Raw genomic sequence first — 27,977 nt, 5'->3', positions numbered from 1 at the left:
TTATTTATTTATTTATAAAAGATTTTATTTATTTATTCATGAGAGACACACAGAGAGAGAGAGGCAGAGACACAGGCAGAGGGAGAAGCAGGCTCCATGCAGGGAACCCGACGCGGGACTCGATCCCGGGACTCCAGGTTCGCGCCCTGGGCACCAAACCGCTGAGCCACTCAGGGATCCCCAGTTTCACTGATTTTTAAATGTATACACAGCATCCTTCTAATATGAAGAATATTTGCCTCCATCATTCATGATTATATAATCTATTCATTTTATAATATGTTTTATAATAGTTATTTTTTCATGATAGTTTTATGCTTTAACATAGTCTATATGATAAAATATCTGGCAATGCTAACTTGTCTTTGCCAAACCCAACATTTAATAAGGGACTTCTTGTTGTCTATTTATTTTGCTTGCATCTTGCACCAAAGTTGAATGATACTTGTTGGTGAGCTCCATCCCCCACCCCAAACACACAATTCAACGTTATCTTTCTGAGCTAAGTAGAAAAAATAAACAATACACATGCACCTCCTTTTTTACTCACTCGAGACAACACAGACATTTAGGTATTCATATATCATTGAATTCATTTGGATCTTTGAATACTTGGGCTTCAAATTCCATCTGACTCTGTAAAAAATCATGTTCAAATTAGTACAGACTTCCATAAAACGGTAAGAAAAACAAAATGTTCTGTATGTCTCCTTAATGTCTGAAGAGCCAGAAGATAACTGAAAAGGAGTGGGGACCAAGAACTTGTGACACTCATGCATTTTCCACTTGGAGATGGTGACTATGCTATGTTCCAATATGACACTTGGTCTGGGGCCACAAAGATGAACAAGAGCATATGACACAGCTAAGAACCTTCAACCTGGTGGCTGGATGGCCAGAAACTGAGCTTACTTCATTGTAGGGAGGATGTGATAGGGTCAGCAAACCAAGGCTCTGGAGTCCAAGAGGTCACATGATGTCACAGCCAGGCTATAGCTGGAGTAGAGGTGCTGCCTACAGCCCTGGACCTGAGAAGCTACACTGAGAGCTGGGGTGGTGAAGGGATGTGGTACAGCAAGACAAGAAGCCAAGAGACCTATGTTTGGGATTTATTAACAAGTAGGGAGTGGTGACCTCAGCAAGAACAGTTTCAGGAGTGTGCTGAAGATGCCATGGTAGTGTAGGTCACAAATGTAGATAATTCTCTTACAGCATTTGACTATGAAAAAGAAAGCCATTGGACAGAAAATAGAAGTAGGTATGGATTAAGGTAAGTTCTCTTCCTTCCTTCCTTCCTTCCTTCCTTCCTTCCTTCCTTCCTTCCTTCCTTTCTTCCTTCCTTCCTTCCTCCTTCCTTCCTTCTCTTTTTCCTTTCTTTCCTTTCCCATCCATGTGTTGAGACAGACAATAAGCAAATCAGAAAATATATTCTATATAATGATAAGGACCATGAAGTAGAAAGACACAGTGGTGAGGAGTGGAAGGGGCATAGTAGTTAAGATGGTGATGGCATCTGCACAGAGAATGAATGGAGTGAGGGTCTGAGGCATGTGAAGGTCTAGGGACAGGATGCTTAGACACAGGCTACCAGAAGTGCAAAGGCACCTATGGCTCCAGGGCAGGAGCCCTCCATTGAGAATATAGTAGGAGACCACAGTTGGAGAGAGAAAAGGGGGCCATTGAATAGACTTCAGAATGCACTGGGGGTTTTGGGCAAGGGAGGGGCATGACATAATTTGTGTTTACAAATATACTAGATTGTGGGGGAATAGTCAGTAGGGGTCAAGAGTAGAAGAAAGCTAATGATTGAGGCAGGATGACTGAGTGGCAGCTTGATTTAGGTTGGCAAACACAGACATGTGGAGAAGAGGTTATATTCAAGGATATATTTTTAAGTAGTAGCTGATAGTACTCTAAGAGGGAAATTAAGAGTGGTTCACATCTTTTGACCGAAACACTGTACAGGGGTGTCATTTGTTGAGGTAGGGAAGATGAGGGAGGAGTGATTTTTAGGAGAAAACCAAGCGTTTACTCAGATTATCTACTGGACATGTTGAGTAGACAACTAGAGATATAGACGAGAGATTGGGAAGGTGGGCATGTTAATATCCACCTGCTTAAAAATCTTCCAATGAATCCTCATGGCCTTCAAGACAAAATTTAAGCTCCAATCTCCACTGGACTTAGCTCTTCTAAGCACTTCCAGCTTCAACATCAGTCTCATACCACACTGAATGCTCTTCTAATACAGTCTTTCTTTCTCTTTCCCCTCCCCACCCTCATGCATATGCCATTCCCTCATTTTTATTGATCTTCTCCATTTTGACCTGACTGACGATTGTGGCCTAACAACTCAGATAAGCCTTCCTTGTCCTACCAGCCATTCACCAGTGATTCCATACAGCTGGATTAAATGCCATGGACTACTGCAACACTCTACTACACATATCTATGAACTCAAGGGACTGCCTGCAGTACTCCATAATTGATGACTGAACTTGGACAACTTGTTCAAATTCTCTGAGACTCAGCTGCTTCATCTATAAAATGAGGATTAATAATACTACATCCTTTATAGAATTGTTAGGGGGATTAAATGAAGTAATATGGGGCAGTACTTAAAATACTGCCTGGCATAGATGAAGCACTGAACAAGCCCTTACTATTACAGTAATACTTATCACACTGTTGTGTACTTATTTTCCCATTGGCTTTTCTCAGGAAAATATTAGCCCTTGAATGCAGACTTGGAGCCTTTCATCTGTGTTTCTGGAATACATTATGCTTTAAGAATTGCTTCCTATATGAATGGATGAGTTTGTGAACGGGAAAAAATCGCATTAGGCTATAGTACTACTATGAAATGAATCAGCAGGTTCTTCTTCAGTTGGTTTACTCAGAAGCTATTCTCTGTGGGTGAATGTAATTCATCTGATACTCCACTCACCAAACCAAGAAGTCCTGGGTTGCTGTTCCTATATTATATATGGGTCACTGTTCAGTGAAAGTAATGTCATTACCTTTGGATCAGGTAGACATGGTCCAAAAGCTTCCAGTAGAAGGGTCTCTTCTCTCACAGCCTGTTCATAGTCTGTGAAAGACAGCTTCCCATCATGGTCATGGTCCTAGGAGTTGACCAGCCATGCATCAGTCAACATGTACAGCACTTATCACAAACAAACCTGTCTTTTCATGGTCAAGTGTTGACAGAAGAAAGATGTTGGAAAAATGAGAAACTAATGAAATTGAAAAGAATTTTTAATCTTATAATAAAAAAACATGATATAAGTGTTTTATTTCACCAAACAAGTAACTGATAGTTACTACAAGTTGAATTCTTAATTCTATCCCATTCTGGCCTATGAATGTCAATATAAAACCCTACATTTCCCATATTTACCATTTTTTTAAGTGTTATTTCAACCAAATCTTTAATTCCTTCATCAGGGTCTTCTTCAGATGGCTGTTTGAGAAGGCTGTTCTTCAACATATGGAACATTTCTTCCTTTGAAATGAATCCATCACCATTCAAATCAAACACTTCAAAGCAATCTTTTAAAAAAATAACCAATTATGAATTTGATACTATGACTAAGGGAACATTTGCTCTGATAAAATTTTCAAGGCCAAAGTCTGTATTGTGGATGTCCGTGTCAACCCTGCAGGACTTAGTGCAATCTAATTTCCATGGCCAATGTTTAATGTCTATTTGTTGAATATAGTCAACAACCCTTAGAAAATGGCTCCTTACACTCACTCAGCTATGAATAAGAAAGCCAAGGAACAATGATTTGACCATTTCATCTTAAAATTCTTAGAAAACTGACTGAAATATGATCCTTACACAGAGTTCATCAGAATGAATTAAGAATTAACTAAGAATCAGAGCACTTGAATCAGTGTTCTCTACTTCCATGTTTAACAATGCAGGTAATGAAATATGTAAAATATTTAGTACCTTAATACATAAATGCATATGTACTTAGCATATATAGTTCATGCTTATGCAGTCTTGCTTCGCATGAATTACTCCTCAGAATCTCTTGATTTTCCTTTGTATTTTTTTCTTTCAATCTTTATAACTGACTTGAATTTGCTCTGTAGGAGAGGCTAATGGGGATTCAAACCAACCAACCGAAAGACAAACCTATTTCAATGGCCACATTGGAAGACAATGGACATAAGTTCTTTAGATACATTAATCCTAAAGTAAAAAGTTCAGGACAACCTGAAATCTTACATTTCATTTTTTCTTCCAAAGTTCCTCGAAGAAATACTGATAATCCATAAATCCACTCTGATACGTTTACATAACCATCGTTGTCCTCATCAAAACCTCGGAATACTAAGAAAGAAGCACAACATAATACTTGTGCTGCATTTTTGTTCTCAGTAATATATTTACACTGGTTCTATTCACTTTTAAAATTTGGACAAAACTCCAGGATAAGATGGTCCACCATTCTCATTTGACAAAGGAGGAAAACTAACACATCATAACATTGGAAAACTCTTTTATTTAAACTCTCACACTTTCTCTTCATATTTTGTGGAAACAAAGTAAGTTCTGAGTAATCAATGATTACTAATATGTGAATATATTGTATATTAAATGTGTTGATATGTTGACATAAAATATGTAATTTTATATTTTTCTTACTCAAGAAAATTAATGCTATTACATGATAAAGTTATAACTTAAATTTACTGAAATATTTTTGATGACATAAGGAAATCTATATGTCCTTTTAAAGCCACTGTTTTCATTATTATATTTACTAAGTAGAAATAGAAATATTTTAGGTTTTTGGGTATAAAGTAAGGAAAATCTAATTATTCAAGCTGGACTTTGTCCTCTTCCTGAATACACAGAATAGAGTGGGTAGAGTCACCCTCACTACGACGCTTCCCTAACATACAAATTGATTTTTTATATTCAAGTGAAATTGGGAATTAAGAACATTAAACTTCCTATCAAGAATATGTCTAAATTCCAAGATTTTTTTTTCCCAGTTATGGCTGGATCTGGCCTATTTGAATATTGTATGTCTTCTTACCTCTGTCCATAATCATATCGTCTGTCATTCCAAATGTCATGTGCAGGATGTTTCGAAATGCATTGCGATCTAGTCCAATGGTGATACCTTGCCGCTCTGTTACTTCTCCCACCAAATTATAAAAAAGATCTATAAGACATTTCACTTCAAATTTATTAACTGTGAAGAAATAAGATATAACAAAAATGCATTTTAAACCTTTATTTCTAACTTAAATTTTGCATTATTGAGTTTATAGACATCAAGGACATCAAATATTAGTTTTCAACAGAAGACCATCCTGTTTTAAGATTCATGACCCTTAAATTAATAAAATTAACTAAATTAATAAAGGATGGCCACTACAGAGGATTCTCTTCTAAAATATTCTCTTTCTCTAGAGCATTTCCTCCAAAGAGGAGTTGAATATTAAATTCAGTCACATTTAGGAAGAAAAGAATAATAGCCAAGTTACCTGAATAACGATTATGAGGTCAGATGCTGAACTTTAAAGGCAGTAGAGGTGCAATCCAAAGTAAGCAAGGTAATGCTTAAGAATGGTAACTTTGCTTATAGGCGTTTATGATATTTACAACTAAGCTTTTGCCTGGAGATAGATACCAGACTCCTGAACACTAGGCAACAATTTTAACTTCACATCAGCCTTAGTTAAATCAGTAAGCCAGATTTTGGACATCAGAAACCTATTTTCCAATAAAGAAGCATTTAACCATATTCCAGCACCCATTATGGTTCTTATTGTACCTGATGTGAAAATTAACATGTAGGTATTTAGTATTTTGGAGGAAGGGAATTTTTATTGAAAATAAATATATGGACATATATTCTGGCCCATACACATAAATGCACAGAGTATTTATAAATGCTGAGTTAATTATTTGTGCTCCAATTCCCATTTGAGGTACATAGGTGGAAGTGTTATTGCCTGGCATAAAAGTGAGTTTAAATATGAAGTATAGGTGGACGATGAGAAATGTTTTATTTCAAAATAGAACAAAATTATGCTTCAGTACTTTAAAACACAATGATGAAATCTGTGTGTATATAAAAGATGACAGCAGATAGGAATGGAGAAATAATGCCTCGATCTACAAGTCAGGACAGGCTTGAGTGTGATTTCTGGTATGGGATAACACAATTTAGAAGGAATATTGAAAATTTGGGGAAATAAATGATTTAGTAAAAAAAAGTGGTTAAATAGTAGAAAACAATGTAATGGTTATGATTTTAAAAAGAGCTGTTAGTTGATGTAGAAAATGACATGTCAGTTCTTAAAAAAAATTACACATAGAAATACTGTGTAACCCAGTGATTTCACTTCTGGGTATGTCCTTAAAAGGATTGCAAGTAGGGACTCAGTTGTATATCAATGTTCATAGCAATATTATTCACAATAGCCTTAAAGCTGAAGGTAAGCTAAGTGTCCATCAGGAGATGAATGGATAAGTAAAATGTAGTATATGCATGCAGTTCAGCCTTGAAAAGGAAGGGGATTTTGACTCATGTTACAAGACAGATGAAGCCTGAAACATTCTGCTAAGTGAAATAAGTCAGATATAAAAGGACAAATATTGTATGGTATCACTTATATAATGTATCAAGCATGGTACAATTCACAGATACAAAGTAGAATGGTGGTTGCCAGGGACTGCGGACAGGAGAAGTGAAGAGTTATAGTTTAATGGGCATAATTTCAGCTGGGAAAGATGAAATAGTTCTGGAGATGGATGTTGGTAATGGCTGCACAACAATGTGAATGTATTTAATGTCACAGAGCTATACACTTAAAATGGTAAATTTTTGTTTTATATATATATATATAACCACACACACACACACACACACACAACCTCCAAAAATAAAAGAGCTTGCTAGTAATTGGAGAAGAAAAGCCTGTATTAAGAATGATGCTCATGTATATGAAATTTTAGCAGAGGGGTTGTTTATTAGCCATATTTCCATCTTGGCTAAAATGAAAATTAAAGAATATTATCTTAATTTATTACCCAAAGGATCCAGGATTAGCCACAAGAAAGTTTTACTTGCTGAAATGTTTCTTAAATTCCAGAATAAAATACTAAATTAAATTAAGAGAAATTCAAGAATGGATTTTCATCTTTTTGGATTGGTCTAAGTGTGTTCTGCAGATCATTTCTGTAGAATGGTGGGCAATCACTTAAGGTATTTTTTTCTCTGATTCTACAGAACTTATCCATTTCATCCTAGTGGGATTACAACTGGCAACTAAAAGGAAATTTGACTTTAGGGGAAAAGTTCTCCATTAAAAAAATTTTTAATTATAATGCCCATGACTTGTAACTATTTCTATAGTATTTACCTGGTAATCATCAAGGTTTTTAAGGCCCACTTTAAGAATTTTATGTAAGGACAAAAATCAAAGACTTGACTTTTTTTTTTTTACTGCCAGGTTTTCACTTATCTTTTAATACATTCACCTTTTGATTGTTCACAGAATGACTGTTTGCAATTCATGGTGTACTTACTGAACGGGTACTAAATCAAACTGTGTATATCAGTTATTGCATTGCTTATTCAAAATGTTCTCTAGATGTTTAAGATTTGATCTTTTCCTTGAAATGGATTCGGAGAAAAACAACAACAGAACAAGACCACACTATAATAACCATAATAATACCTTAATATATAGGATGACTTTCTTCTAAGAAGTTTGAGGCATTTAAACACACCATAACTTTTATGTACAGTGCCACTTCACCAAGGGAGCGTGCCCCACCACCCATTACATTAGATACTAAATACGCCTAGAAGGCACCAGATCCTATAAGCTCTAGAACTACATTATACCTGTCCCTCCTTTGCACAGTGGAGGTAGTACTGGAATTATGGCTTCTCCTAATTTCTCAAGTGGCCATTAGTTTGTAATCAGCAACACAATTTATAAGCTTGCTTATCAGACAGTATCTTTCTCATTTTAAACCATATCCGGGTTTCCTTGACCAAGTACAGTTCTGTTTCTCAGTCTGGGTACAACTGTAAAGTTACCTATGAAATCCTAGGACTACGTCTTGGAATGTGTGATTGGAGCAGATATCTTTAATAGGCGCTCATTTTGTCACCTACAAAGTCTCCTTCACCTCACAACCCCACCAGCAACTGAGCAGATGCTTTGCTGTGTTTTAGCTTTTGTGGGACTCTTTGGTCTCGAGACACATTTCCTTGCTCTGAGATGTGCCACTTCGACTCATCTTTCCTGAGGATGTCCAGCTACTGACAACCAATTTCCCCTTACGCATCTCCTGGCAAGTTCTCAAAACTTGGACCCTGCCAGTTTATTTGCACAACAAGGAGCTAAAAAGCAGGGATATGTTGGCTGTGCTAGTTTTCTTGGGGCCGGTGGGGTGGGGTTCAGTACTCTCTGAGGCTGCAACCACACCTGTTGTGGCAGTATGCGAACAACGATTCTATAATGGAAAAGGTGCTTGGAAATAGAGGTGGAAGGCTCTGCAGTGGGAAGGTAAGAGAAGCAGAGGGCTCGAAGAGCGACTTGGAGCCTGTGTGGGAGTACACAGATGCTGGGTACCCGCATTCCGGTCCTTAAGACCCTGGGCAAGCACGGCTACGCCGCCCTACGAACCAGGAACTTCTGCTCATCCAGCGCTTGCTTCCTTACTTACAGTTCTTGCAGTTTTTAGTCAGGGTGTCCGTCAGCTTCTGCAGCTTCTTGCGGTTCATGCCGGCGGGGCGCGAGCGGACCCTCGCTGGTTCTGGGCCGGGCTGCGGGCAGGCGCTCCAGCCGCGCGCCCGAACCCACGCAGGCCGGTGCCATGGCAACGCCGGGCCGGCCGCCGATTGGCTGCCGCGGGGCGCCGCGGACACACACACACACACACACAAACACAGCGTGGCCATGGCAACGCCGGGCCGGCCGCTGATTGGCTGCTGCGCTGGGCTCGCCGCCCGCCGAGGGTCCCTGCGGGGCAGCAGTGCGCGGACTTGGGAGTTTTAATTTTGTGGCTGTGCCCTGGGTTCACAGCCCCTTTGCTGCACCGCAGTGTGGCCCAAGGTCTAAAAACACACGTGCTCTCTGCAGGAGGGATACTTTGGATGGTGAGCGTCACACCAGGTGAGACTGGAAATCGTCTGGGAGATGGGGGAAGCTGCAGGAGCTTCAAGAACCAGCAGGTGCGTGACCCCCCGGGACTGTTTGGCGGGATGTAAGAGGGCGAGGAGCTGGCCCCTAAAGCCCAATCGCTCTCTTGGTTGTCTGCTTCTGCTCTGCTGCCTGGAAGTGGCCTGGAACGAGATGCCCTTAAGATTTGGTGGTGGTGTTGGGAGCAAAAGTAACTTGGAATAGTCCTTCTTCCCTCCCTCCTTCATCCTTAGAGGTGGAAGTGAGGTTGTGGGTGGAATCCGGGGAAAAAGCCATCGGCAATGCTGAGCTAGTTAAAAGGCAAACTCCCCAAGAGCCATGCTGACAACTGCCACTTTTGTGTGGGGCTACTTTTCGAAGACCTTTATTTTCTGAAAAATATCCTAGTAAATTTGGACCTTTACTTATTTGAAAGATGAGTCTGTGTCCTTTAATGTGGGAGGACTTTCTGCTCTTCTGAACCACAGGTGGGACCCTCTTTGAATTAAGACAGCAATAGAATGGGATAGCTCGGCCAGTAGCACGAATCCTGCAGTATTCTCCAGGGTGTCTACTTGTTTTATTTCAGATGGGAAAATGCTTTTGAAAACAAATTATTTCAGGGGTGCCTGGGTGGCCCAGTCGGTTAAGGGCTGACTCTTGGCTTTAGCTCAGGTCATGATCTCATGGTCCTGGGATCAAGCACTACAAAGGGTCCAGCTCAGCAGGGAGTCTGCTTGTTCTTCTCCCTCTGCCCATCCCCTCGACTAGTTTTCTGCCTTTGTCTCTCACAAATAAATAAGACAACAAATTATTTCATAGTATATGTAGTGTCATCATTAGACTGAAAGAAAAATTCGGCCTTCCATGAGTAACAGTCCAGAATGAAATAGTTCCAGTATTGAGGTCTCTGAGTTTGTCTCCTTGTGTCATTTGTGTGTTTGTCAAATGAAGGTTTGGGATGCTGTTTGAAACCTGAGTCAAGGATGCTCCGTGAAGGCAGGCACTGTGTTATCCTAAAGCAAATTCTCTGAGAACAGTTAACCAATAGGAAATGATAACGATTTTGAGTTTGCAACCATTCTCTGGTTACATAATACTCCTATATGTCCTCTTGTCTAGCAGCCGTGACACTTCTAATCAGATTGTAGAGAAAAAAAATGGAAAGAACCAAACATTCTAATTACACTCACCTGTGAAACCCTAGTGACTTTTGTTCAATGACAGTATTGTATAGTAAATATTTCATTTATAGAGATTACTACAGTACTCATTTTAAAAGGCAAGGACCCAAAAGAGTGGCTGTCAGTAGTAAATAAGAGAAGCCATGGGCCCCACCAGTCTTTGTGCTGGCAGGTCTGTTAAAAACCATGCATTAGGTGTTCTGATCAGATTCTGTGCTGGCATGTCTTAGAGAGCAGGTCTCCACCCGTGGGAAGCACACGGATGGGCATGTCCAGGTGTTTTCACAGACATCATACCCTGAAAGCTTGTTGGTGAGCATCTATGGCTGGGCTAATCAGCTCTTCACAAGCTTCAGGCTTAGGACCCAGCAGCCATCTTCCCTTAAAGTAGAAAAAAGGATGTAAGGAGAATACCACAGAAGATTGAGATCAAAAGCGTCAAATCTTTTCTACCAGGCAAAAATCCTTTAATCTGCTAAGAACATTTTGTGGTACTCTTTTCCTGTTTCTCCCCTTCCTCAAGTTCTTTCTTCTTTTAGTGAAAAATTTCCAAATGCATTGTTATGTGAAACTTACTTCTCTAAGAGAGTGGACAAAGCCTTTGGTAGGGGAGCGTTTTCTCAACATACTGGGAAACTTCAGTGCGTTGATTACATTCCTGTGAAGTTTTGAACTTAATATTTTTAGACTTCAGAAACAAGCTATAGGCCTGATAGTGTTAGTTAATCTCATTTCAAAGCAAATTGAAATTCCTATTTGTAGTTTTCAGTTGCTTGTGTTGAGTAGACACAGGATTGCTTCCTCTCTCATGGGCTTTTTCAGAGTAAGTAATTAAGCCTGAACAGTTACCTCATATCAAATCAATCAATAATAGGATAATAAAAAACCCTATTTAATCTGTACTGTATGCAAATTTTACTCTGCATGATAAGATCACAGAACTTTCCAAAATTCCACTTTGTAACGGATGTTTTTATAAATATAAAAGTACAGTAAAGTGACTATCAGTGCTATAAATGTTTCCTTTAATTTTTCATGCAAAACTGTCTTCCCTTTGACTCACAATTAATTGGAGTTTTGCCATGATAAATAGCTTGAGCCTTGAATTGATTAAAGTCTTTTACTTCATGAGGACCTTTTATGATAAAGGCGTTTGGAAGCAGTTTAGGAAATGACATCATAGAATTGATTTTCTTTTTTTTTTTTTCATAGAATTGATTTTCAAGTCAATTACAAACCTTTAGTATAAAGGTTAGTTATCTACATAACAAATTCAATTTTACCAATTTTATTGTGTAGAGAGAATGATGAGAAATTTGGAGGTGATTTTAGCCAACTGTTTGGGTGGTTGAATCTCTACTACTCTCTCTTGCCACTTGTCTTTGCTGCTACCCTGTGTGACAACCTGCCTTCAGTGTACCTCCAGCCACCCAGCTGTCTGCCCCAGAACTCTACATTCCTCACCCATCTCCAAAGGCAACTCTTGGGAGAGTTTTTTACTTCCCTGTGTAAAGTGAATCCTTCTCTACCCAACCCTCATTCTCTGCCTCAGGACCCCAATTCCTTCTAGCACTTGCTACCATGATTACTTTCTTTCTCTGATCTCGTCTCCCCACTAGACTGTAAATTACATAATCTCTCTCTCTCTCTCTCTCTCTCTCTCTCTCTCTCTCTCCCTATATTTATGACTATTTTCATCTCTGGATCTCTGTATCTATCATCCCTCTGTCTATATCTTTGAAGTTTGGTTAACACGGTCCATGTTCTATTATTTGTGCTAAGGGAGGGGGAGCATGAGAATTTGCCTGAGCAAGGATGAGTCCTCAGTTCCCTTGCAACAACCCCATTGTGGAGAGCCCCTGTGAAGGCATAGTAAATAAAAAAATAAAATAAATTTTTGTATTCCCAAAATATACTGACATTTATTGGTGTTAACATATTTCTAGATAACATTTAAAAAAATATGATCAAGTGACTGGTGGTAAATGCAAATACTTAAGGTTTACTAAGGATAATATTCTTACATCTTATGTAGTTGTGAATTAAGATGTGATACATGAGAAGTAATCATTGCAACAGCCATTATGTCAGCAGGTTGAATAAGAAAGCTGTTTCTGTTTCACAGGGCCAAACAAGAAATCCCATGGGTCCTGCCATGCTCCTTTTTACTGATTGCTGGGTCATGGGTACCCAGGGCTAGGTCATGGCAGTGGTGTTATTTGGTTATGAACGGGGCCAGGTAGTTCCAAGGGAACCTAGAGTGCCAGGTAGCTTTCTGGAGCAACCAGGCCTGGCACCACCTGGCTCTGTGAGCCGATGCTGACCAGAAAATGACCTGGACCAGTCCAAATATTTGAAACCAGGCCCTGGAACCACATTCTCAACCATTGTTCTTGATCACTCAGAGGAAAGGAAGCTCCTAGAATTGCCTATCTCCAAATGATTTTACCCCCATCAACTCTCTTTCTTAGCCTAGATTTCTCTGACCCCTTTGAACCATGCTTAACAAATATTTTTTCAATTGTGAACAGTTACCTTACATGATCCATCATCTGTGCACACAGCCATCTCTTCCCATGTCTCCTTTGAAGCCTGCTTCTTCTGTACACACCCCACAGCACAGGCTGCCCATGTTTTCATACCCACTTGTTTGCAGCTGGAAGGAAATCAATCCCGTTGGCCTGCATCATCTCTTTCTTCCTTTCTTTATCAGCTTTCTCAGAAAGTGTGGGCTGTGCTCACTGCCTCAGTGCACACCTCCTGTCTCATCCATCTGTTCTCTCTCAATAAGCTCCTGCATTAGCCCACTTCTCCAAGCCATCCAGAGAGCTGCCAGAAGGATTTATACAAATCCAACCATGTCTACCCTCTGCTCCATAGTGAGAAATGCCTTCTCACTGCCTGTGAGACAATGTCTATGCCCATATAGTACAGTTTCCATAGTTCAAGGTCTCACATCTGCCTGCTGTGTAAGCCTCTTCTCCAACCAGCCCCTGTGTATTTGATGTCTGGAGCTTCAGCAGCCATCTTAGACTATGTGGATCACTGGGAACTTGGGGCCACTCAGAGTGGAGGGGCAAAGTAGAAGGGGCTGTGTCTCTTACACAATAGGCACTCCTGGACAGAAATGTAGCATGAGGTTCTCTCAGGGCCCCTGGGTGGCTCAGTCGGCCAAGCAGCTGACTAGGGCTCAGGCTGTGGTCCCAGGGTCCTGGGATCAGGCTCCCTGCTCAGCAGGGAGTTTACTTATCCCTCTCCCTCCACCTCCCCCACCCCCTTCTGCTTGTGTTCTCTCTTTCTCTATCTCAGATAAATAAATAAAATCTTAAAATAAAATAAGCTTCTATCTCATTTATCCTATTGATATTTCAGGGTTTTCAACTACTTTCATTCATGCCTAATCCTACAAGCATAAGGTTTAAAATAAGAAAGTTGGACTTAATTTTCTTTAAGGATCCTTCTGGCTTTGTGATTCTTGAAAACAAAAATAAAATTTGATTTTCATCTATTCTCACAGCCTCTTCACTAGGCTCAACCTTATAAAAATTTTAGCAATTGATCTTTTTTGACCTACAAAAAACTGTGATCTCTCATCAGTCTAAAGTGTCATGATATCTTTTTATGTTAGCTTAATATTTCAAATTAACTAAGCAAAGCCAAGAGTCCATCTGCAAATTCAAAGTTGCTACATTATCCTTCAGCCATTCAAACTCCCTGTGATTCTCATTCCAGATTTGTGCTTTGCTGTTGGGAGGAATTTGGGATATTTTTCTTTTAACTTGTCTCCCATATTGGTGGGTAATATACCAAATGGCTGACCTGGAACAGGCTGTACCTTGAACAGGCACTGATATATTTTCACTGTTAGGGGATGACAAAGAAAACCGTGGTGATGTATTTTCTGTATTTTATTTTATTTTATCTATTTTTTTAAAGATTTTATTTATTTCAGAGAGACAGAGATAGCGACAGAGATAGTGACAGAGATAGTGAGAGAGCATGAGCAGGGAAGAGAGTGAGCAGGGAGGAGAGGGAGAAGCTGAGCAGGAAGCCTGACTCCAGGTTCCATTAGGTCCCTAGGATTATGACCTGAGACAAAGACAGATGCTTAATAGACTGAGCCACCCAGGCACCCATATAATTAATATTCTAATAGGTAATTAAGCCACTCATGACACACTTTGTTTAACATTTTGAGAATTACAGCCATGTTTAAAGAGAACCCTTCCTGCACTGATCTAATCTTTAACATGGGGTTACATTTAGGAACATCAAAAGGACATTGTCTTTGTAGTACTAGAAACACAAGCAAATCAAGAAAGACAATTTCACACTCAAAATTCTAGAAATAATTTGGCCAGCATTATTATCCTTGTATATTGTGGATATTGCTTCATTCTATTTCAGGGAGAAAGACTTTTCTGTTATTAAAGATACAAATTTTAGGAAAGTCATTGAGATCCGTTTCAATGTGGCACACTTGTTGCATTTATTCATTCATTTAATCAATATTTTGGGTGCTCATATGTTTCAATCGTACCACATTAGGTACTCATGAATTCTGCCCAGTTCCTGCCTATTGGGCACTGACCATCCTGCTGTAAAGTCACTGGATATAGAGAGGTATGTGCTAGTCTGGGAAGACTAAGTTGTGTGGTTCCATAAATAAATTCATTCTCTAGATGTGCTAATCCAGGCAGTGTTTCCTAAAATACAGAGTTGCGGGGGCTCAATTTGTTCACTCATTCAAATATGATGATGAGATATGACCTATATTATTATAAAAGTATTAGTTGTCAACAGAAGTGAGTAGCACAGACTTAAAAAAAAGGAGGGGGGTTTCTGGGTAGTTCAGTTGGTTAAACATCTAGCTCTTGATTCAGCTCAGGTCATGATCTTAGGGTTCTGAGATTGAGCCCCATGTCAGGCTCTGTGCTGGCTGTGAAGTCTGCTTAAGATTCTCTCTGCTGGGCAGCCTGGGTGGCTCAGCGGTTTAGCACCACCTTCAGCCCAGGGTGTCATCCTAGAGACCTGGGATCAAGGCCCACATCGGGTTCCCTGCATGGAGCCTGCTTCTCCCTCTGCCTGTGTCTCTGCTTCTCTCTCTGTGTTTGTCTCTCATGAATAAATAAATAAAATCTTAAAAAAAAAGATTCTCTCTCCCTTTGCTCTCTGCCTGACTCTCAATCTGGCTCTCAACCTGACGGTTGCTCACTCTTTCAAAAAAAAAAAAAAAAAAGAAAAAGAAAAAAAAAAGGAAAAGAAAAGTGAGTAGCACAGAGAGATAGGAGATCCTAGCAATTCTTTCCAGAGATCACTGGTGGGATATCATAATTCATCTGTCAGGGAGCAGGCTGGGCTACAAGTGCATGCTTTTGATTATTCATACTCCCATTCTTCTCTCTCATCATCTTAAAGGCAAGGAGTAATGGTCAGTATTTGGAGAAGATGACGAGAGAGGGGTGTGTACTTACATGTTATTCACTTGCTCAGTCGGTCAGCAGCCACATATCGAGCCCTTACCATGAACCAACATCAGTTGGGATGTGGAAATATAACATGAAGGCATTGGTCCCTTAGTGAAAAGGCAGTTGTTGGGTAAATACTTGAAAGTGTAGGTAGCTACAAGCTGTGCAACATATTGTGAAGGGAAAGTGCAAGCAATTCTGGTTGAGAGCTGGTGAAGGGACATAGCTACTTTGTATTAAAATAACATTCGCTGACAAGAATGAGTACCAGTGACCAAAATGCAACCACCATCAACCTAGTGCTCTGGGACTCAGATACATCTGAATCTAAGGTCTAGTGAGTGATCCTGGCACTTTTCAAACCTTCCCATGCCCATTTGCCACATTGGACAATGACCAGATAAATAGTGCCCATCTTGTATGGTAGCTGGGAAGACAAAGTGAAGGGATGACTCTGGAGCAATTAGCCTGTTGTCTGGCACACAGTAGATTGCACTCAGTGCTCCTTCATTTGCAGCTCACATTATCAGTGGTAGTCTGTGTGGGGGGGTGTTATGGTCCCCAAGATTCACATCTCTATCCCAGGACAGAGAATAGATGGCAAAGGGTGCATTGCAGATGTCATTAAGGTTACTAATCTGATGACTTTTTAAGTAGGGATGTTATCTTTGATTATCAGGTAGGTCAAATATAATGACATGAGCCCTTAAAAGCAGAAAAGGAAATTGAAGGCGGGGGGCAGGGAGGTTCAAAGCAAAGAGCTACACGAGCCACTGTTGGCTTGAAGATGCAGGGGGCTACATGCCAGGGAAATGAGAAGCCAAGTCCTACACCATGAGGAAATGAATGCTGCCAACAAGCTGAATGAGCCTAGAAGTAGATTTCTCCACAGAGCCTCCAGACGGCTGACAACTTTCATTCTGATCTGTGAGACCCAGAATTGAGAACCCAGTTGAGCCTGCCAGAACTTTGTGTTTTTGTTTTAAGCCACAAAATTATAATGTATAATTATAATTTAAGCTTATAATTTAAGCTAATTCATAACACAGCAATAGAAAATAAATACACCAACATTCTCAAGTATTTTAAAAAGTTCAACATGCATTGTAATAATAATAAACATCCAAATTCCAAGGAACTATTAAAAAGCTTAATGGAGATATAATTTACACAAAACAAAGAACAGCAATCTTAAGTATATAATTCGATGAATTTTAAAATGGATATATTCATAGGACCGCCTAAAATTACCATGCTATAGCAACCCATGGGTCCTTTCTGCCCCTTTGTGGTGAACTACCTCCCTTCCACCCTGGCAGACACTGATTTGCATATTGTCTCTGTTTGCCCTGGAGTGCCATATAAATGGCATCATACAGTTTTGTATCTGGATCCTTTCACTTAGCATAAATGCTTTTGAAATTCATCCATGCTGTTGCATATATCATTTGTGTATTTTATTGCTGAGTATTGTTCCATTATATGGATGTACCACATCCCTTCACCAGTCAGTGGACACATACATCTTGTTTTTGGCTATTGCCGATAAAGCTACTATGGACATCAAACACAAGTCTGTGAGCTCATATGTACCTATTTCTCTTGGGCAAATGCCTGAGAAAGGGATTGCTGCTGGGTCATCTGATAAATATAGGTTTACCTATATAATGAGCTATGAAACTGTTTTCCATAGTGGCCATACCACTTTGCATTCAACCCAGCAATGTGTACGAGTTCCATTTGTTCCCAATCCTCACCAGCATATAATATTTCCAGTTTCCTTAATTTTAGTAATTCTATTGGGTGTATGGTATTACCTCAATGTTGTCTTAATTTGCATTTCCCTATTAGCTAGTGGATTGTAGTTTTATTTAATATTGGGTTGTAAGGGTTCTTTTTTTTTATAAATTTGAGTGTTCTTTATACATTATGGATGGAATACCATTCATTTTCTTTTATTGTCTTACTGTTGGCTTTCGAGAAGCAAAATTTTAAAATTCTGATGAAATTCAATTCATCAATTTTAATTTTATAGTTTATGCTTTCTGTGTCCTATCTAAAAAGTTTTTGCCTACCATAAAGCCACAAAATGTTTTTCCTGTATTTTTTACATTGGTTTATGGTTTGTTTATTACACTTAGAGCTCTGGTCACGTTAGTTAATTTTTGCATACATGTGAGCTATGGGTTGATGATCATTATTTTTCATATGAATATCCAATTTATATAAAATAATTTTTCTATTGAATTACCTTGGCATTTTTTTTCAAATGGTTGTATGTGTGGGCTTACTTTTGAACTGTCTATTCTGTTCCATTGACCATTATCTCTATCCTTATGCCAATATCATACTGTGTTGATTTCTATAGTTTTATAATGAGCCTTAAAATAAGGTAGGGAAAATTTTTTAATGTTTTTTTAAAAAATTGTTTTGATCAATTAACATCATTTCATTTCATATTAATTTTAGAATCAGCTTGTCAATTTCCCAAAAAACCCTCAAACAACCCTGCTTAGATTTTGACTGATATTACATCATATCTGTATAGAGATTTGGGTAAAATTGACATCTTAATAATATTGACTTTTCTGATCCATGAATATGGTATACCTCTCCATTTATTGAGGTTTTCATTCATTTCTCTCAGCATTATTTTGAGGTTTTAAGTGTATACATCTGAGCATTTATATGTATTCATAAGTATTTTTGATGTTAATATAAATTCAATGTTTAATGTTTATAGTGTTTAATACATTTATAATACTAAACTTACATATTAGTTCTATGAGATCTTTTTTGTAGATTTTAAGATTTTCTACATAGATGATGTTGCCTACCAATAAAGACAGTTTCACTTCTTTTTTTCTGATCTCAATGACTGTTTTTTCTCTGTCCTCCTTTTTATGGTGAAATATTAGGCATATTCTCTCCAACGCAAAAAACACAGCAAGGATTTCTACTTTTACCACTTTTAATGTTATGTTGAAGTGGTAGAAGTAGAAATCTTTGCTTTGTTCCTTGTGTTAGAGGGAATGTGCACAATAGTTCGCCATTAAATATGATGTTAGCTGTAGATTTTTACAAATGCCCTATATCATATTAGGAAGTTGTCTTCCAGTCCAAATTTCCTAAGGGTTTTTACATTAGTGGGTTATTTAATTTTTTATTGCTCAGCCACCACTGCTGGAAGTGGCACAAGTGTCTATTAGGTGAGAGGTGAATATCACAGAAGACATCAACAAATCTGGAATGCTTGTCTTTTAGTAAAATAAATGATTCATAACTCATTATGAAAGTTGACAGTTTTTATAAACATTGTCATACTCTGATCAGTAAACTCTATTTTTAAATAGAATTAACTACTGATTTTGTTTACTTTGAATCTGACTTCCTGACTGAAGTACTTTGCCTATGAATTATGCGATAGTTTCATTTTATGTCTGCTGCCATCTCTATAACCTTACTTGGTTGTTTTTGTTTTGTGTTAGTTTTTCATTCTAGTCAAAGATTCACAGTTTTTCAATAGAGTATATTTTTTATTTACTACTTTATTTTGCATTAGAATTTTTTGGCATTTTGTTTTTTAGAGGCTCACTAAATTTCTACCTTTGGCTCATGATCTCTAGGTTCAGGGATTCAGCTCTATGCTGGGCTCCCCAGCACACTGGGGAGTCTTCTCCCTCTCCCTTTGCCTCTTCTCCTGCTTGTGGTCCCTCTCTCTCTTCTTCTTCTCAAACGAATCATAAAGAAATAAAAAAAATTGTAAAGTACTATGTTAACTATTCACAGCTATAAATATCTTTTTAAAATTATAAATATTTTTCCACATTCTACATATTTATTTCTAATTATCTTACTCATGATGCTATCATTAGTTTATATTTTAAGTCACAGTGCTCACTAAATTCAAGTTTTCTCTCCAATGATTCACTTGTAATCTCATAATCCAAATAGCTTTCTAATTAACAATTTTTTTTTGCAGGGTGCGGGGAGCTTCTTGCAAATCTGACTGGACCACTGCAGGCTGTACTTCACCATATTGTTGACTAGGAAAGGTTAGGAGCAGCTCTGTCTCTCTCTTGTTGTGGGTGAGCCTTCCTCATTATTCTATTCTCCTCAACAGAAGATTTCCATGAAGGAATGATTTTAACCTAACTTGTCCTTTTTTTTAAGGCTAGTTTAGTAAAACCAAATAATTTAATCGACAAATTTGCTTAACTAGGTATATGTGAACTGCAATACCCATGACATTGTGAAAGCCAAAAAGTAAATGAAGGGGCCACCATCACCTCCCCTACATTCTCAGAATATCTGTTTTAGGATAACTCAATGACTATTCCACTATCAAGAGAACACATTATTTGAGAGCCTTCCTTAAGATATACTTAACAACAACAACAAAACCAATTCTAATTTAATAACTCATCCTGGGGAATTTCTCTTGGCAATTTGTGAACTCTGTTGCTGCATTTCTTTGTTCATGTTACTGTAGGTATCACACCCCTGTGCATGTAACCTTGTTTCCTACTTCAAACAGAGAATTGAGAGCATCCTATGAGAAGCTTCTAAGTTGTTACCTCTTTTCCTCCTACCCTGAGAAATTCCATCTATCCTTCTTTCCTGTTTTAGGGAAGAAGTGTTTTCTCCCTCACAAGAAGAGTAATCTTAATAATGTTCCCCAAAATCACATTAAATTCCCCTTAGCTTTTTAGTTTATATTCAAGCATACTTTTTTCTTTTTAAGATTTTATTTATTTATTCATAGAGATGCAGAGAGAGATTGAGAGAGAGAGAGAGGCAGAGACACAGGCAGAGGGAGAAGCAGTCTCCATGCAGAGAGCCTGACGTGGGACTCGATCCCGGGACTCCAGGATCATGCCCTGGGCTGCAGGCGGCGCTAAACCGCTGTGCCACCAGGGCTGCCCTCAAGCATACTTTTTAATGATGTTCTTGAAACTTTGTAAATTAGTTTTCTATTTTTCTTCATTTCTATTGTCTTTGAGCATCTGTCTACCTTGAACTGTATTGTATTCTGTTAGGTGATATCATGTCCTGTGTCAAGGAGATAGCATGTTAAACAATAAAACGTTCCAAAGAGAGCTTTAGTTATATGACATCATTTGACATGTCAAAGTTTGGTTTGAATTTGTAGATGATTAGTTTCCTACAATTTTCTGGCTGTTCATCATCTATTCCTTAGGCCTCGGTGGTAAGTTGGCCTTAAGATCAACTAGACCTTCACTTTCTCTTTTTCACTCCACACTGAGTTCTATGATGAAGAGGAATATCATTGCTGTTCTTCTGCTTTCTATTAGCTATAAATACAGTTTTCCCACACTTCAAGAGTTAGACCCAAGAGATTCTTTAACAAAATATCAGTTTTACACATTTGACCTTACTTTCTTTAGGAAGGGTTTAGGAGGAATCAAGTACATTTTTCTTCTTTATTCATCCCTGGTGAAATCAGCTCCTGATTGATGTCAAATTTTTCCTTTGGCAAATCTAAGAGTCTCTTATTCAAGCTTTGATTGTATACATACATGACTGTTCAAGAGTCATAGTAGGCAAGAGGTCAAGGTACAAAGGCTGAGGTTGTTTTGCTGTTTTCCCCAAAGCATCCAGCATGTGGAAAACTATATCAACTGACTCTGTGTCAGTGAAACTTCAAAATTATGATGAGCTTCTTTTGGACTCCCCGGGAACAGAACCATTCAATTCAGACATGGGGATCAAAATAGCAAAGTGTGATTAACACCACTTTTAGAGGACACTTTTAGAGGACATGGTTAACAAGACAACTACTTTGGATACTTTAGGAGAGAAAGGCCAAATCACTGACTAAGCATTGTTTTGTAATCATTACAGTATTAACCGACAGGTTTTCTGCAGGTAGCAATAATGAATTTGAGAAGCTGCTGTTGTGGCTGGGAATGTGGGTGTTTGTAGGCTTAAGTGAGTGTTATGGGACTGGCAGGTACTTGGGGAATTAGAGGAGACCAGTAGATCTCAGTGAGAGGACAGTGATTCAATTTAAGGTGTAAGAAAGTCTCTGAGATTGGCCTGTGCTGCTGTAAATTCATTGGAAATCCTATAATTTCAAATTCAATCTAAAACTTAAACATTGTCAGTTTTTAATGGTCAGAGAACCTTGCATTTAAACAAAAAGTGGGCCAGTGTTTTAAAGCCCTTTTAAATAATAATTATTATTTAAAAATTATTTATATTTTATTTTATTTATTTATTCATGAGAGACACAGACAGAAGCAGAGACACAGGCAGAGGAAGAAGCAGGCTCCCTGTGGGGAGCCTGATGCGGAACTTGATCCCAGGACCCCAGGATCACCACCAGAGCCACAGGCAGATGCTCAACCACTGAGCCACCCAGGTGCCCTATTTTAGGTAGTTAACATACAGTTTTGATTTCTCTGGAGTAGAATTCAGTGATTCATCACTTACATAGAATATCCATTGCTCATCAGAAGTAAAGCCTTTTTTTGTAATTAAATTCTGAAGTTTCTCTTGTTCTGGATTTCAAATTTTTAAATGCTTCTGTTTCAAAGTCTTTTGTTTGAATTGTTGATGTCTATTATACTTATACCAAAATTTACTTTATCATTGTGTGGGTATATACCAGTATAACCAGGAAATTAATAACCAAGTCATTCTTATTTGGGTAAAAAAATGGTTCATTTTAATGTTTCCCTTTAACTAACAAAGCTCTAGATAGTGAACAAATGAAACACAAAGAATAACTGATATATAAATGCTCTCTATGATGTCAGGAACAACAATACACAGTTAAAAGTACTCCCATTCTGTCCTTTGGGCTTTGCATAAGATCTTCTGTAAGGCTTTGCTTTAAAAATGCCACCTCTAATAGAATTATGTTTCAGTTAAACAAAGTTATTTAGGATTGTTCTCATAACAGTTCCTGAAAAATAATAATTTAATGAGAAACTCAAAGGTCAATCTAACTTTCTCTGAAGGGAGGCTCCACTGTAGCTGGCTCTGGGAAGGCTTTCAACATTACTCTTTTATAACAGGACTGTGGAGTTTAGTTCAATGTAGACAATGGTTTGAGTATGGCTGGTATTCCTTCTTCCTGTGTCACCTCGGGTATATTAGACCATCTTTTGAACAAAACTGCTTGCTTGTATTCCATGTTCCTTTTTTCCTCTGAAGTTCACAGTCCTCTAAGTATGCCTGGCCTGTGTGTGTGCATCAGATAAATGAAGTGTCTGTGTTTGCATTTGGAGTAGCATTAGAAAAAAAAATACTCTGTAAAGTAATGCAAATTTTACCTTTAAGGTAGTCATGAAATGCCCTGCATTTATGTTTCTCCTTACAACCAAGGAGTAAGAGGTATGCCTGTCATATCAGAAGAAAATTTGCTGATTTAGAGAAGTGCAGATTTCCAAAGGACCAAACTTGCCCCAGGCTGTATGCAGTGTTTCTACAATCCTCTAGTCTCTAGCCTGCTTTCATATTCATTATTTAATTTCATCCTCAACAGTACACTCTGAAAGCTCTTCCTGATTTTATAGAAGAAGAAGCCAATATCAGAGTGGTTGATTGATTAGTGCACAGACCAGTCAATTAGAGGCCAAGTTGGATTTGAACCAGGAATGGTGTCTCCACATCCACTGCACACTCCTTGGCATCATAGCTTTCTCTGTCATTCTGCTTTCCTGCCTAATGTGAGATTGGATGCTTATTTTCTATCCACTGACTTTTGGCTGGCTTTCAGTGTGTATGGCTGTGGATCCCACCAGCTAATTTATTAAGTCTCTCAGCTAAGCTTGAGGAGCCTCAAAAAAGTCGCACGTGCATGTGATTTATTTCTTCCTTTGAACTCTTCATTTCAACTTTAGTTATTTTAGTACAAGTTTCTTAAGAACAATTCCTAGGAAAACTGTCCACTTCTGATCAAATGGTGGCCAAGCCTATTGCTGGTACTTAGTTCCTTCCTTACCTCCCCATGTTGTGGCCCTGGCTGGGCATAAGCCTGCACAGACAGACCCTGGCCTTAGCCTTTCATGTGGTAAGAATGAACTCATAAGCAGATGAGATTTCTACCACCTTGAGGTCTGTTACTTAAGATACCCAAGCAGGTTCATATTTTGCTTCCCACGAGTTGGGATGGAGAGGAAGTCTGCCACCCAACCTGAACTACGCAGGGAATGTAGTAGAGCATTCAGTAGAGCATTCAGGTGGAATGTAGTAGAGCATTCAAGTCCCTGAAGGGTTTTGTGGAACAGAGCCATCTGCCAGCCTGGAAAGTTCACCTTGTATCTGAGAGAAATAGTCACTTACCTGTTTTAAGCTACTAGATTGTTATTGGCTTTCTTTGTTACAGCTAGCAAGCTTGGCCAAGCTAACATAGTTCACCATGCTAGATAGTGTTTTAGGGCCAAAGCAGTGAAAACTGCCCTCATGGGGATCCCATTCTACTGCAGGAGACAGACGGCAAACAGCCCAAGGAGTTAGCTATGTGTTGCTGCATTAGACAGGGATAAGTGGCACAGGGTTCACGGGAGCCAAGAAGGAAAACAAAGGTGTTGGGGAAAATGATTGCAATTCTGGACAGGGGTTCAGGAGAAGTCTCACTGGGAAAGACAGTTGAGGAGACCACTGAAGAACACCAGAGAGCTAACAATGCAGAAGACATGATGGGGGAAAGCACTCCAGAGGGAGGGAGCAGCCAGGGCAAAGACCCTGAGTTAGAACAAAGCCTGACATGCCTGCAAATCTGCAAGGAGGCCATTGTGCCTGAAGAAGAGTTTTATCAGCTGTTTGTTTCTATGGAACAAGTCACCCTATAGTGAAAACCACAATTGATTATTAGATCTCAATTCTGTGGGTTGGCAACCTGGGTCAAGTAAGCTGAACTGTCTTTCTACTGGTCTCATGGGAAGTGATGGCTCAACAGGAGTGGGATGGTCTGAAATGGTATTGGTGCTCTGGGACTGGTGCTAGCTGTTGGCTGGGTCTTTGTTACCAGGTGGTCTCACACCTCTGAGGAAGCTAGCTCATACTTCACACAGACATCAGTAGCAGAAGGAGCTAGCATGGGTGTTGTTGGCACCCTGAGAGCATGCCTTCAAAGTCCCCCAGACTCTGTTTGCTACTTTGTATTTGTTCAAACAAGTCACAGGCCAACACAGACTCAAGGCGTGGAGATGGAAGTTGTCCCTCTTCTTGGGAGGTGCTGCCAAGTCACACTGCAGGGATCGTTTCAGTAAGGTGGGAGGAATCACTGTGGATTCACATCTTTACAGACTGTCCACTGTAAGAGTAAGTGAGGATGACAAGGTTAGAAGTACTGGGGCATAATCATGTAGATCTTGCAGGTTCTAGTGACTTTGTTAAGATATACTTCTTCAGGTTTTGGCCAGCTATATTAGAAAATCTTCAAAAATTATTGGAAATAGATTGCCTGGGTAAATATTATGTAACTAACTAGTAGCAAGGCAGAAAACTACTGCTAATTGCTACTAAATATAAAACCTATATTTATGGCGTGCCGGCATGGGGTTGAGTTCGTTTATCACTTAATTTAGAGCAGCACTGCAGGGTGAGGACACCCATACCCAGAGAGGTTAAGTGATTTTCCCAAGATGGCACAAGTGCCAGAACTGGGGCTTCTACCAATGCCTTTCACACTGAGCCTTTCCCTGTGACCTTCTGCATCCACTGAGATCCTGGCCATGACCCAGAGCTATCAGGAGATGTGAAGTCAGATATTTCATCCTGGGAATACTCCCTGCTTCCTCACTTTTGGTCGGGGAGAAAGGAACTACTTAAAATAACCAGAGAGAGGTTTTAGAGGAAGAGCCAGAGAAGCTGCTCCCCAGTGTTTTTACTAATATGGACTTTCTTGGTCTTGAGGAAGTACTTTGTTTCAAAAATAGCTGGTGCTTTTCCAAGGGGAGACTTGGAGCCGTTAGCCATTCACCTCATGCCTAAGATGCGTTGTTCTGAAGGCGGGGAGGGTGGGCCACTATCCCAGAGCCTGGAGGAGGCAGGAGGTCCACTGGCCTCTGGAACTGCCAGGACAGGGTTTCCTCATTCCTGCTGGTGCCCAGATATTTATGCCTGGGGGGATAGAGGACAAACAGCCCAGCAGGAAGGGAGGGTTTTCCCCTCTTCTTTTTCTTAAATTGGAAATGTTAGTGTTGAGCAGGCATCTGAAAACACAGCCAGGGTGACTGCACAAGTTGGTTAAGGATAAAGATTTGTCCTAAGAACAGATTTTAACCTTGATTTGTTGGAATTCACTAGCATTTATAATCAAAGACTCTTGTTTTAACAGGTAAAAAGTTGGAGGTAGAGGAGGGACACCAGAAAAACTCCAATGAAAAATCTATACCTTGTTTTTTAGAATGAGTTAAAATTATTAAATACTTACTATATACTAAACATTGTTCTTAGCATTTTATGTATATTAAAGCATCTAACCTCATGGAACCTAACGGGTAGGCAATATTATTTTTTTTCTGTTCTACATGGAGGAAACTGAGGCTCAGAGTGAAAAGTTGCTTATTTTGGAAGGCAAAGGGTGGAGCCCCACTTCAGAGGCGCTTCAGTTTCCTTTCCAAATGGACTGATTGTTTATGTGTTTCCTGTATGTGCATGTGTGTGTATGCTTGCCTATGTGTGTATGTGTGTGCACATGTGTGTGATGTTTTTGGCAGGCACGCATTCACCTGCATAACTCCCGTCAAAATTTAACTACTTTTCCCATCCTCAGGGGCTATTTGTCCTTTGACGCTAATGCTCCATTTATCACTTGCCATTTCTTATCAGCCTACAGTCCCTGGAAAGCTATTTCCCTTGGAAGATGGATGTGGATGCTGCTTTTTGGGTAAAGAGAATGTTCTGTTTCCATAGTCCTCTTTGCTGAGTTTTTTTCAGCAGACCTGGGTATGCTGTGATTTGAGCACCAGGCCCTGCTCTGAGTCTGCTTTGTAGAATGCCTTGACTTCTTGGCTCAGGGGCAGATTGTTTATGTTATTATGCACATTATAAAGCAGACTTCTTTCTGCAAAGAAAAGTTAAAGGTGAAGAGTAGAACCTGTGTGTCTGAGAAATAAACAGATATTTGTGCACTTGAGGGCATATGAGCATACTTACTTATTTTGCGTGCTTCATCACATTTTATATTATGGTTTAGACTTATCTTACTTGGTAGCCAAGAATCATCTTTTAAAAACAGATCCAAAAATCATCTGTGTTTATAGCAAAACCTCAGCAAGTCAGACTGCTCTATTCACATAGCTTGGCTACAATTTAAGTTTGTAATCACATAAAGAGTTATTTGCTTAAAATTAATACACAAGCAGAGTTTAGGATTTTCATAGAGTACATTCATGACAACATTTCTGTGTCCTTCATAATATATATATACATATAATATGCAAAATCAACATGTCCCTTACAATGTAGACTTGATTATTCATTAACATCATCCAATCTTTTTTTTGTTTATTTTCTTTCTTTCTTTCTTTCTTTCTTTCTTTCTTTCTTTCTTTCTTTCTTTCTTCTTCTTCTTCTTCTTCTTCTTCTTCTTCTTCTTCTTCTTCTTTCTTTGAGAGACAGAGACAGAGATAGGGAGTGCATGAGTGGAGTGGGGAGGGGGAGAGAGAAGAATCTTAATCAAGGTGCATGGCTCAGCTTGAAGCCCAACACGGAGTTCGATCTCACCACCCTGATATCATGACCTGAGCCCAAATCAAGAATCAGAGGCTTAACTGACTGAGCCACCCAGGTGCTCCCATTGTCCAACCTTTTAACAGCTCAAATTACTAGATGTGCCATTACTTCAAAGAACTGACACTAAGGTTGTTTAAAATGCATTATAATCCAAAGTGTTTGCTATTTCAGATCTTATTCCTACCTGTTCCATGTCCCCATAGGTACCAGTTTCACTTCAAAATGCTTATCAGATTCTGTATAAATTATTGTTCTTTATCTATCTTTCTCAATAAACCCCGAGATTACCTTCAGTTACTCAGAAAACCTAGCATAGTGCTTCCTGAAGCTTGAGACTCAGAAGGAGCCTGTGTCTTCTTGGCTCCTGGCACTTGTTCAGAATTTGCTATTCCTTCTGCCTGGGGGTAACTTCATCCTTCTATTTTCTAGAATAGATTTTATATAA

At 39.1% G+C, this 27,977-nt stretch overlaps 1 protein-coding gene across 1 annotated transcript; it reads right to left on the bottom strand.

The window, feature by feature from the left end:
* Positions 1 to 290: 290 nt before the first annotated feature.
* On the bottom strand, positions 291 to 8,828 carry CLXN (calaxin). Its single transcript, XM_055318342.1, has 6 exons — positions 8,714 to 8,828; positions 5,058 to 5,216; positions 4,241 to 4,345; positions 3,401 to 3,552; positions 3,021 to 3,125; positions 291 to 636 (listed from the first exon to the last, which is right to left on the bottom strand). The coding sequence occupies exons 1-6, from the start codon at positions 8,769 to 8,771 to the stop codon at positions 577 to 579; spliced, it is 639 nt and encodes a 212-aa protein (XP_055174317.1). The 5' UTR covers positions 8,772 to 8,828; the 3' UTR covers positions 291 to 576.
* Between the last annotated feature and the right edge of the window lie 19,149 nt (positions 8,829 to 27,977).

The sequence above is a fragment of the Nyctereutes procyonoides genome, unplaced genomic scaffold (genome assembly GCF_905146905.1).
Source record: "Nyctereutes procyonoides isolate TBG_1078 unplaced genomic scaffold, NYPRO_anot_genome, whole genome shotgun sequence".
Lineage (NCBI taxonomy): Eukaryota > Metazoa > Chordata > Mammalia > Carnivora > Canidae > Nyctereutes > Nyctereutes procyonoides.
The sequence above is the reverse complement of the archived record's forward strand: the minus strand, read 5'-3'. Positions and strand labels throughout refer to the sequence as shown.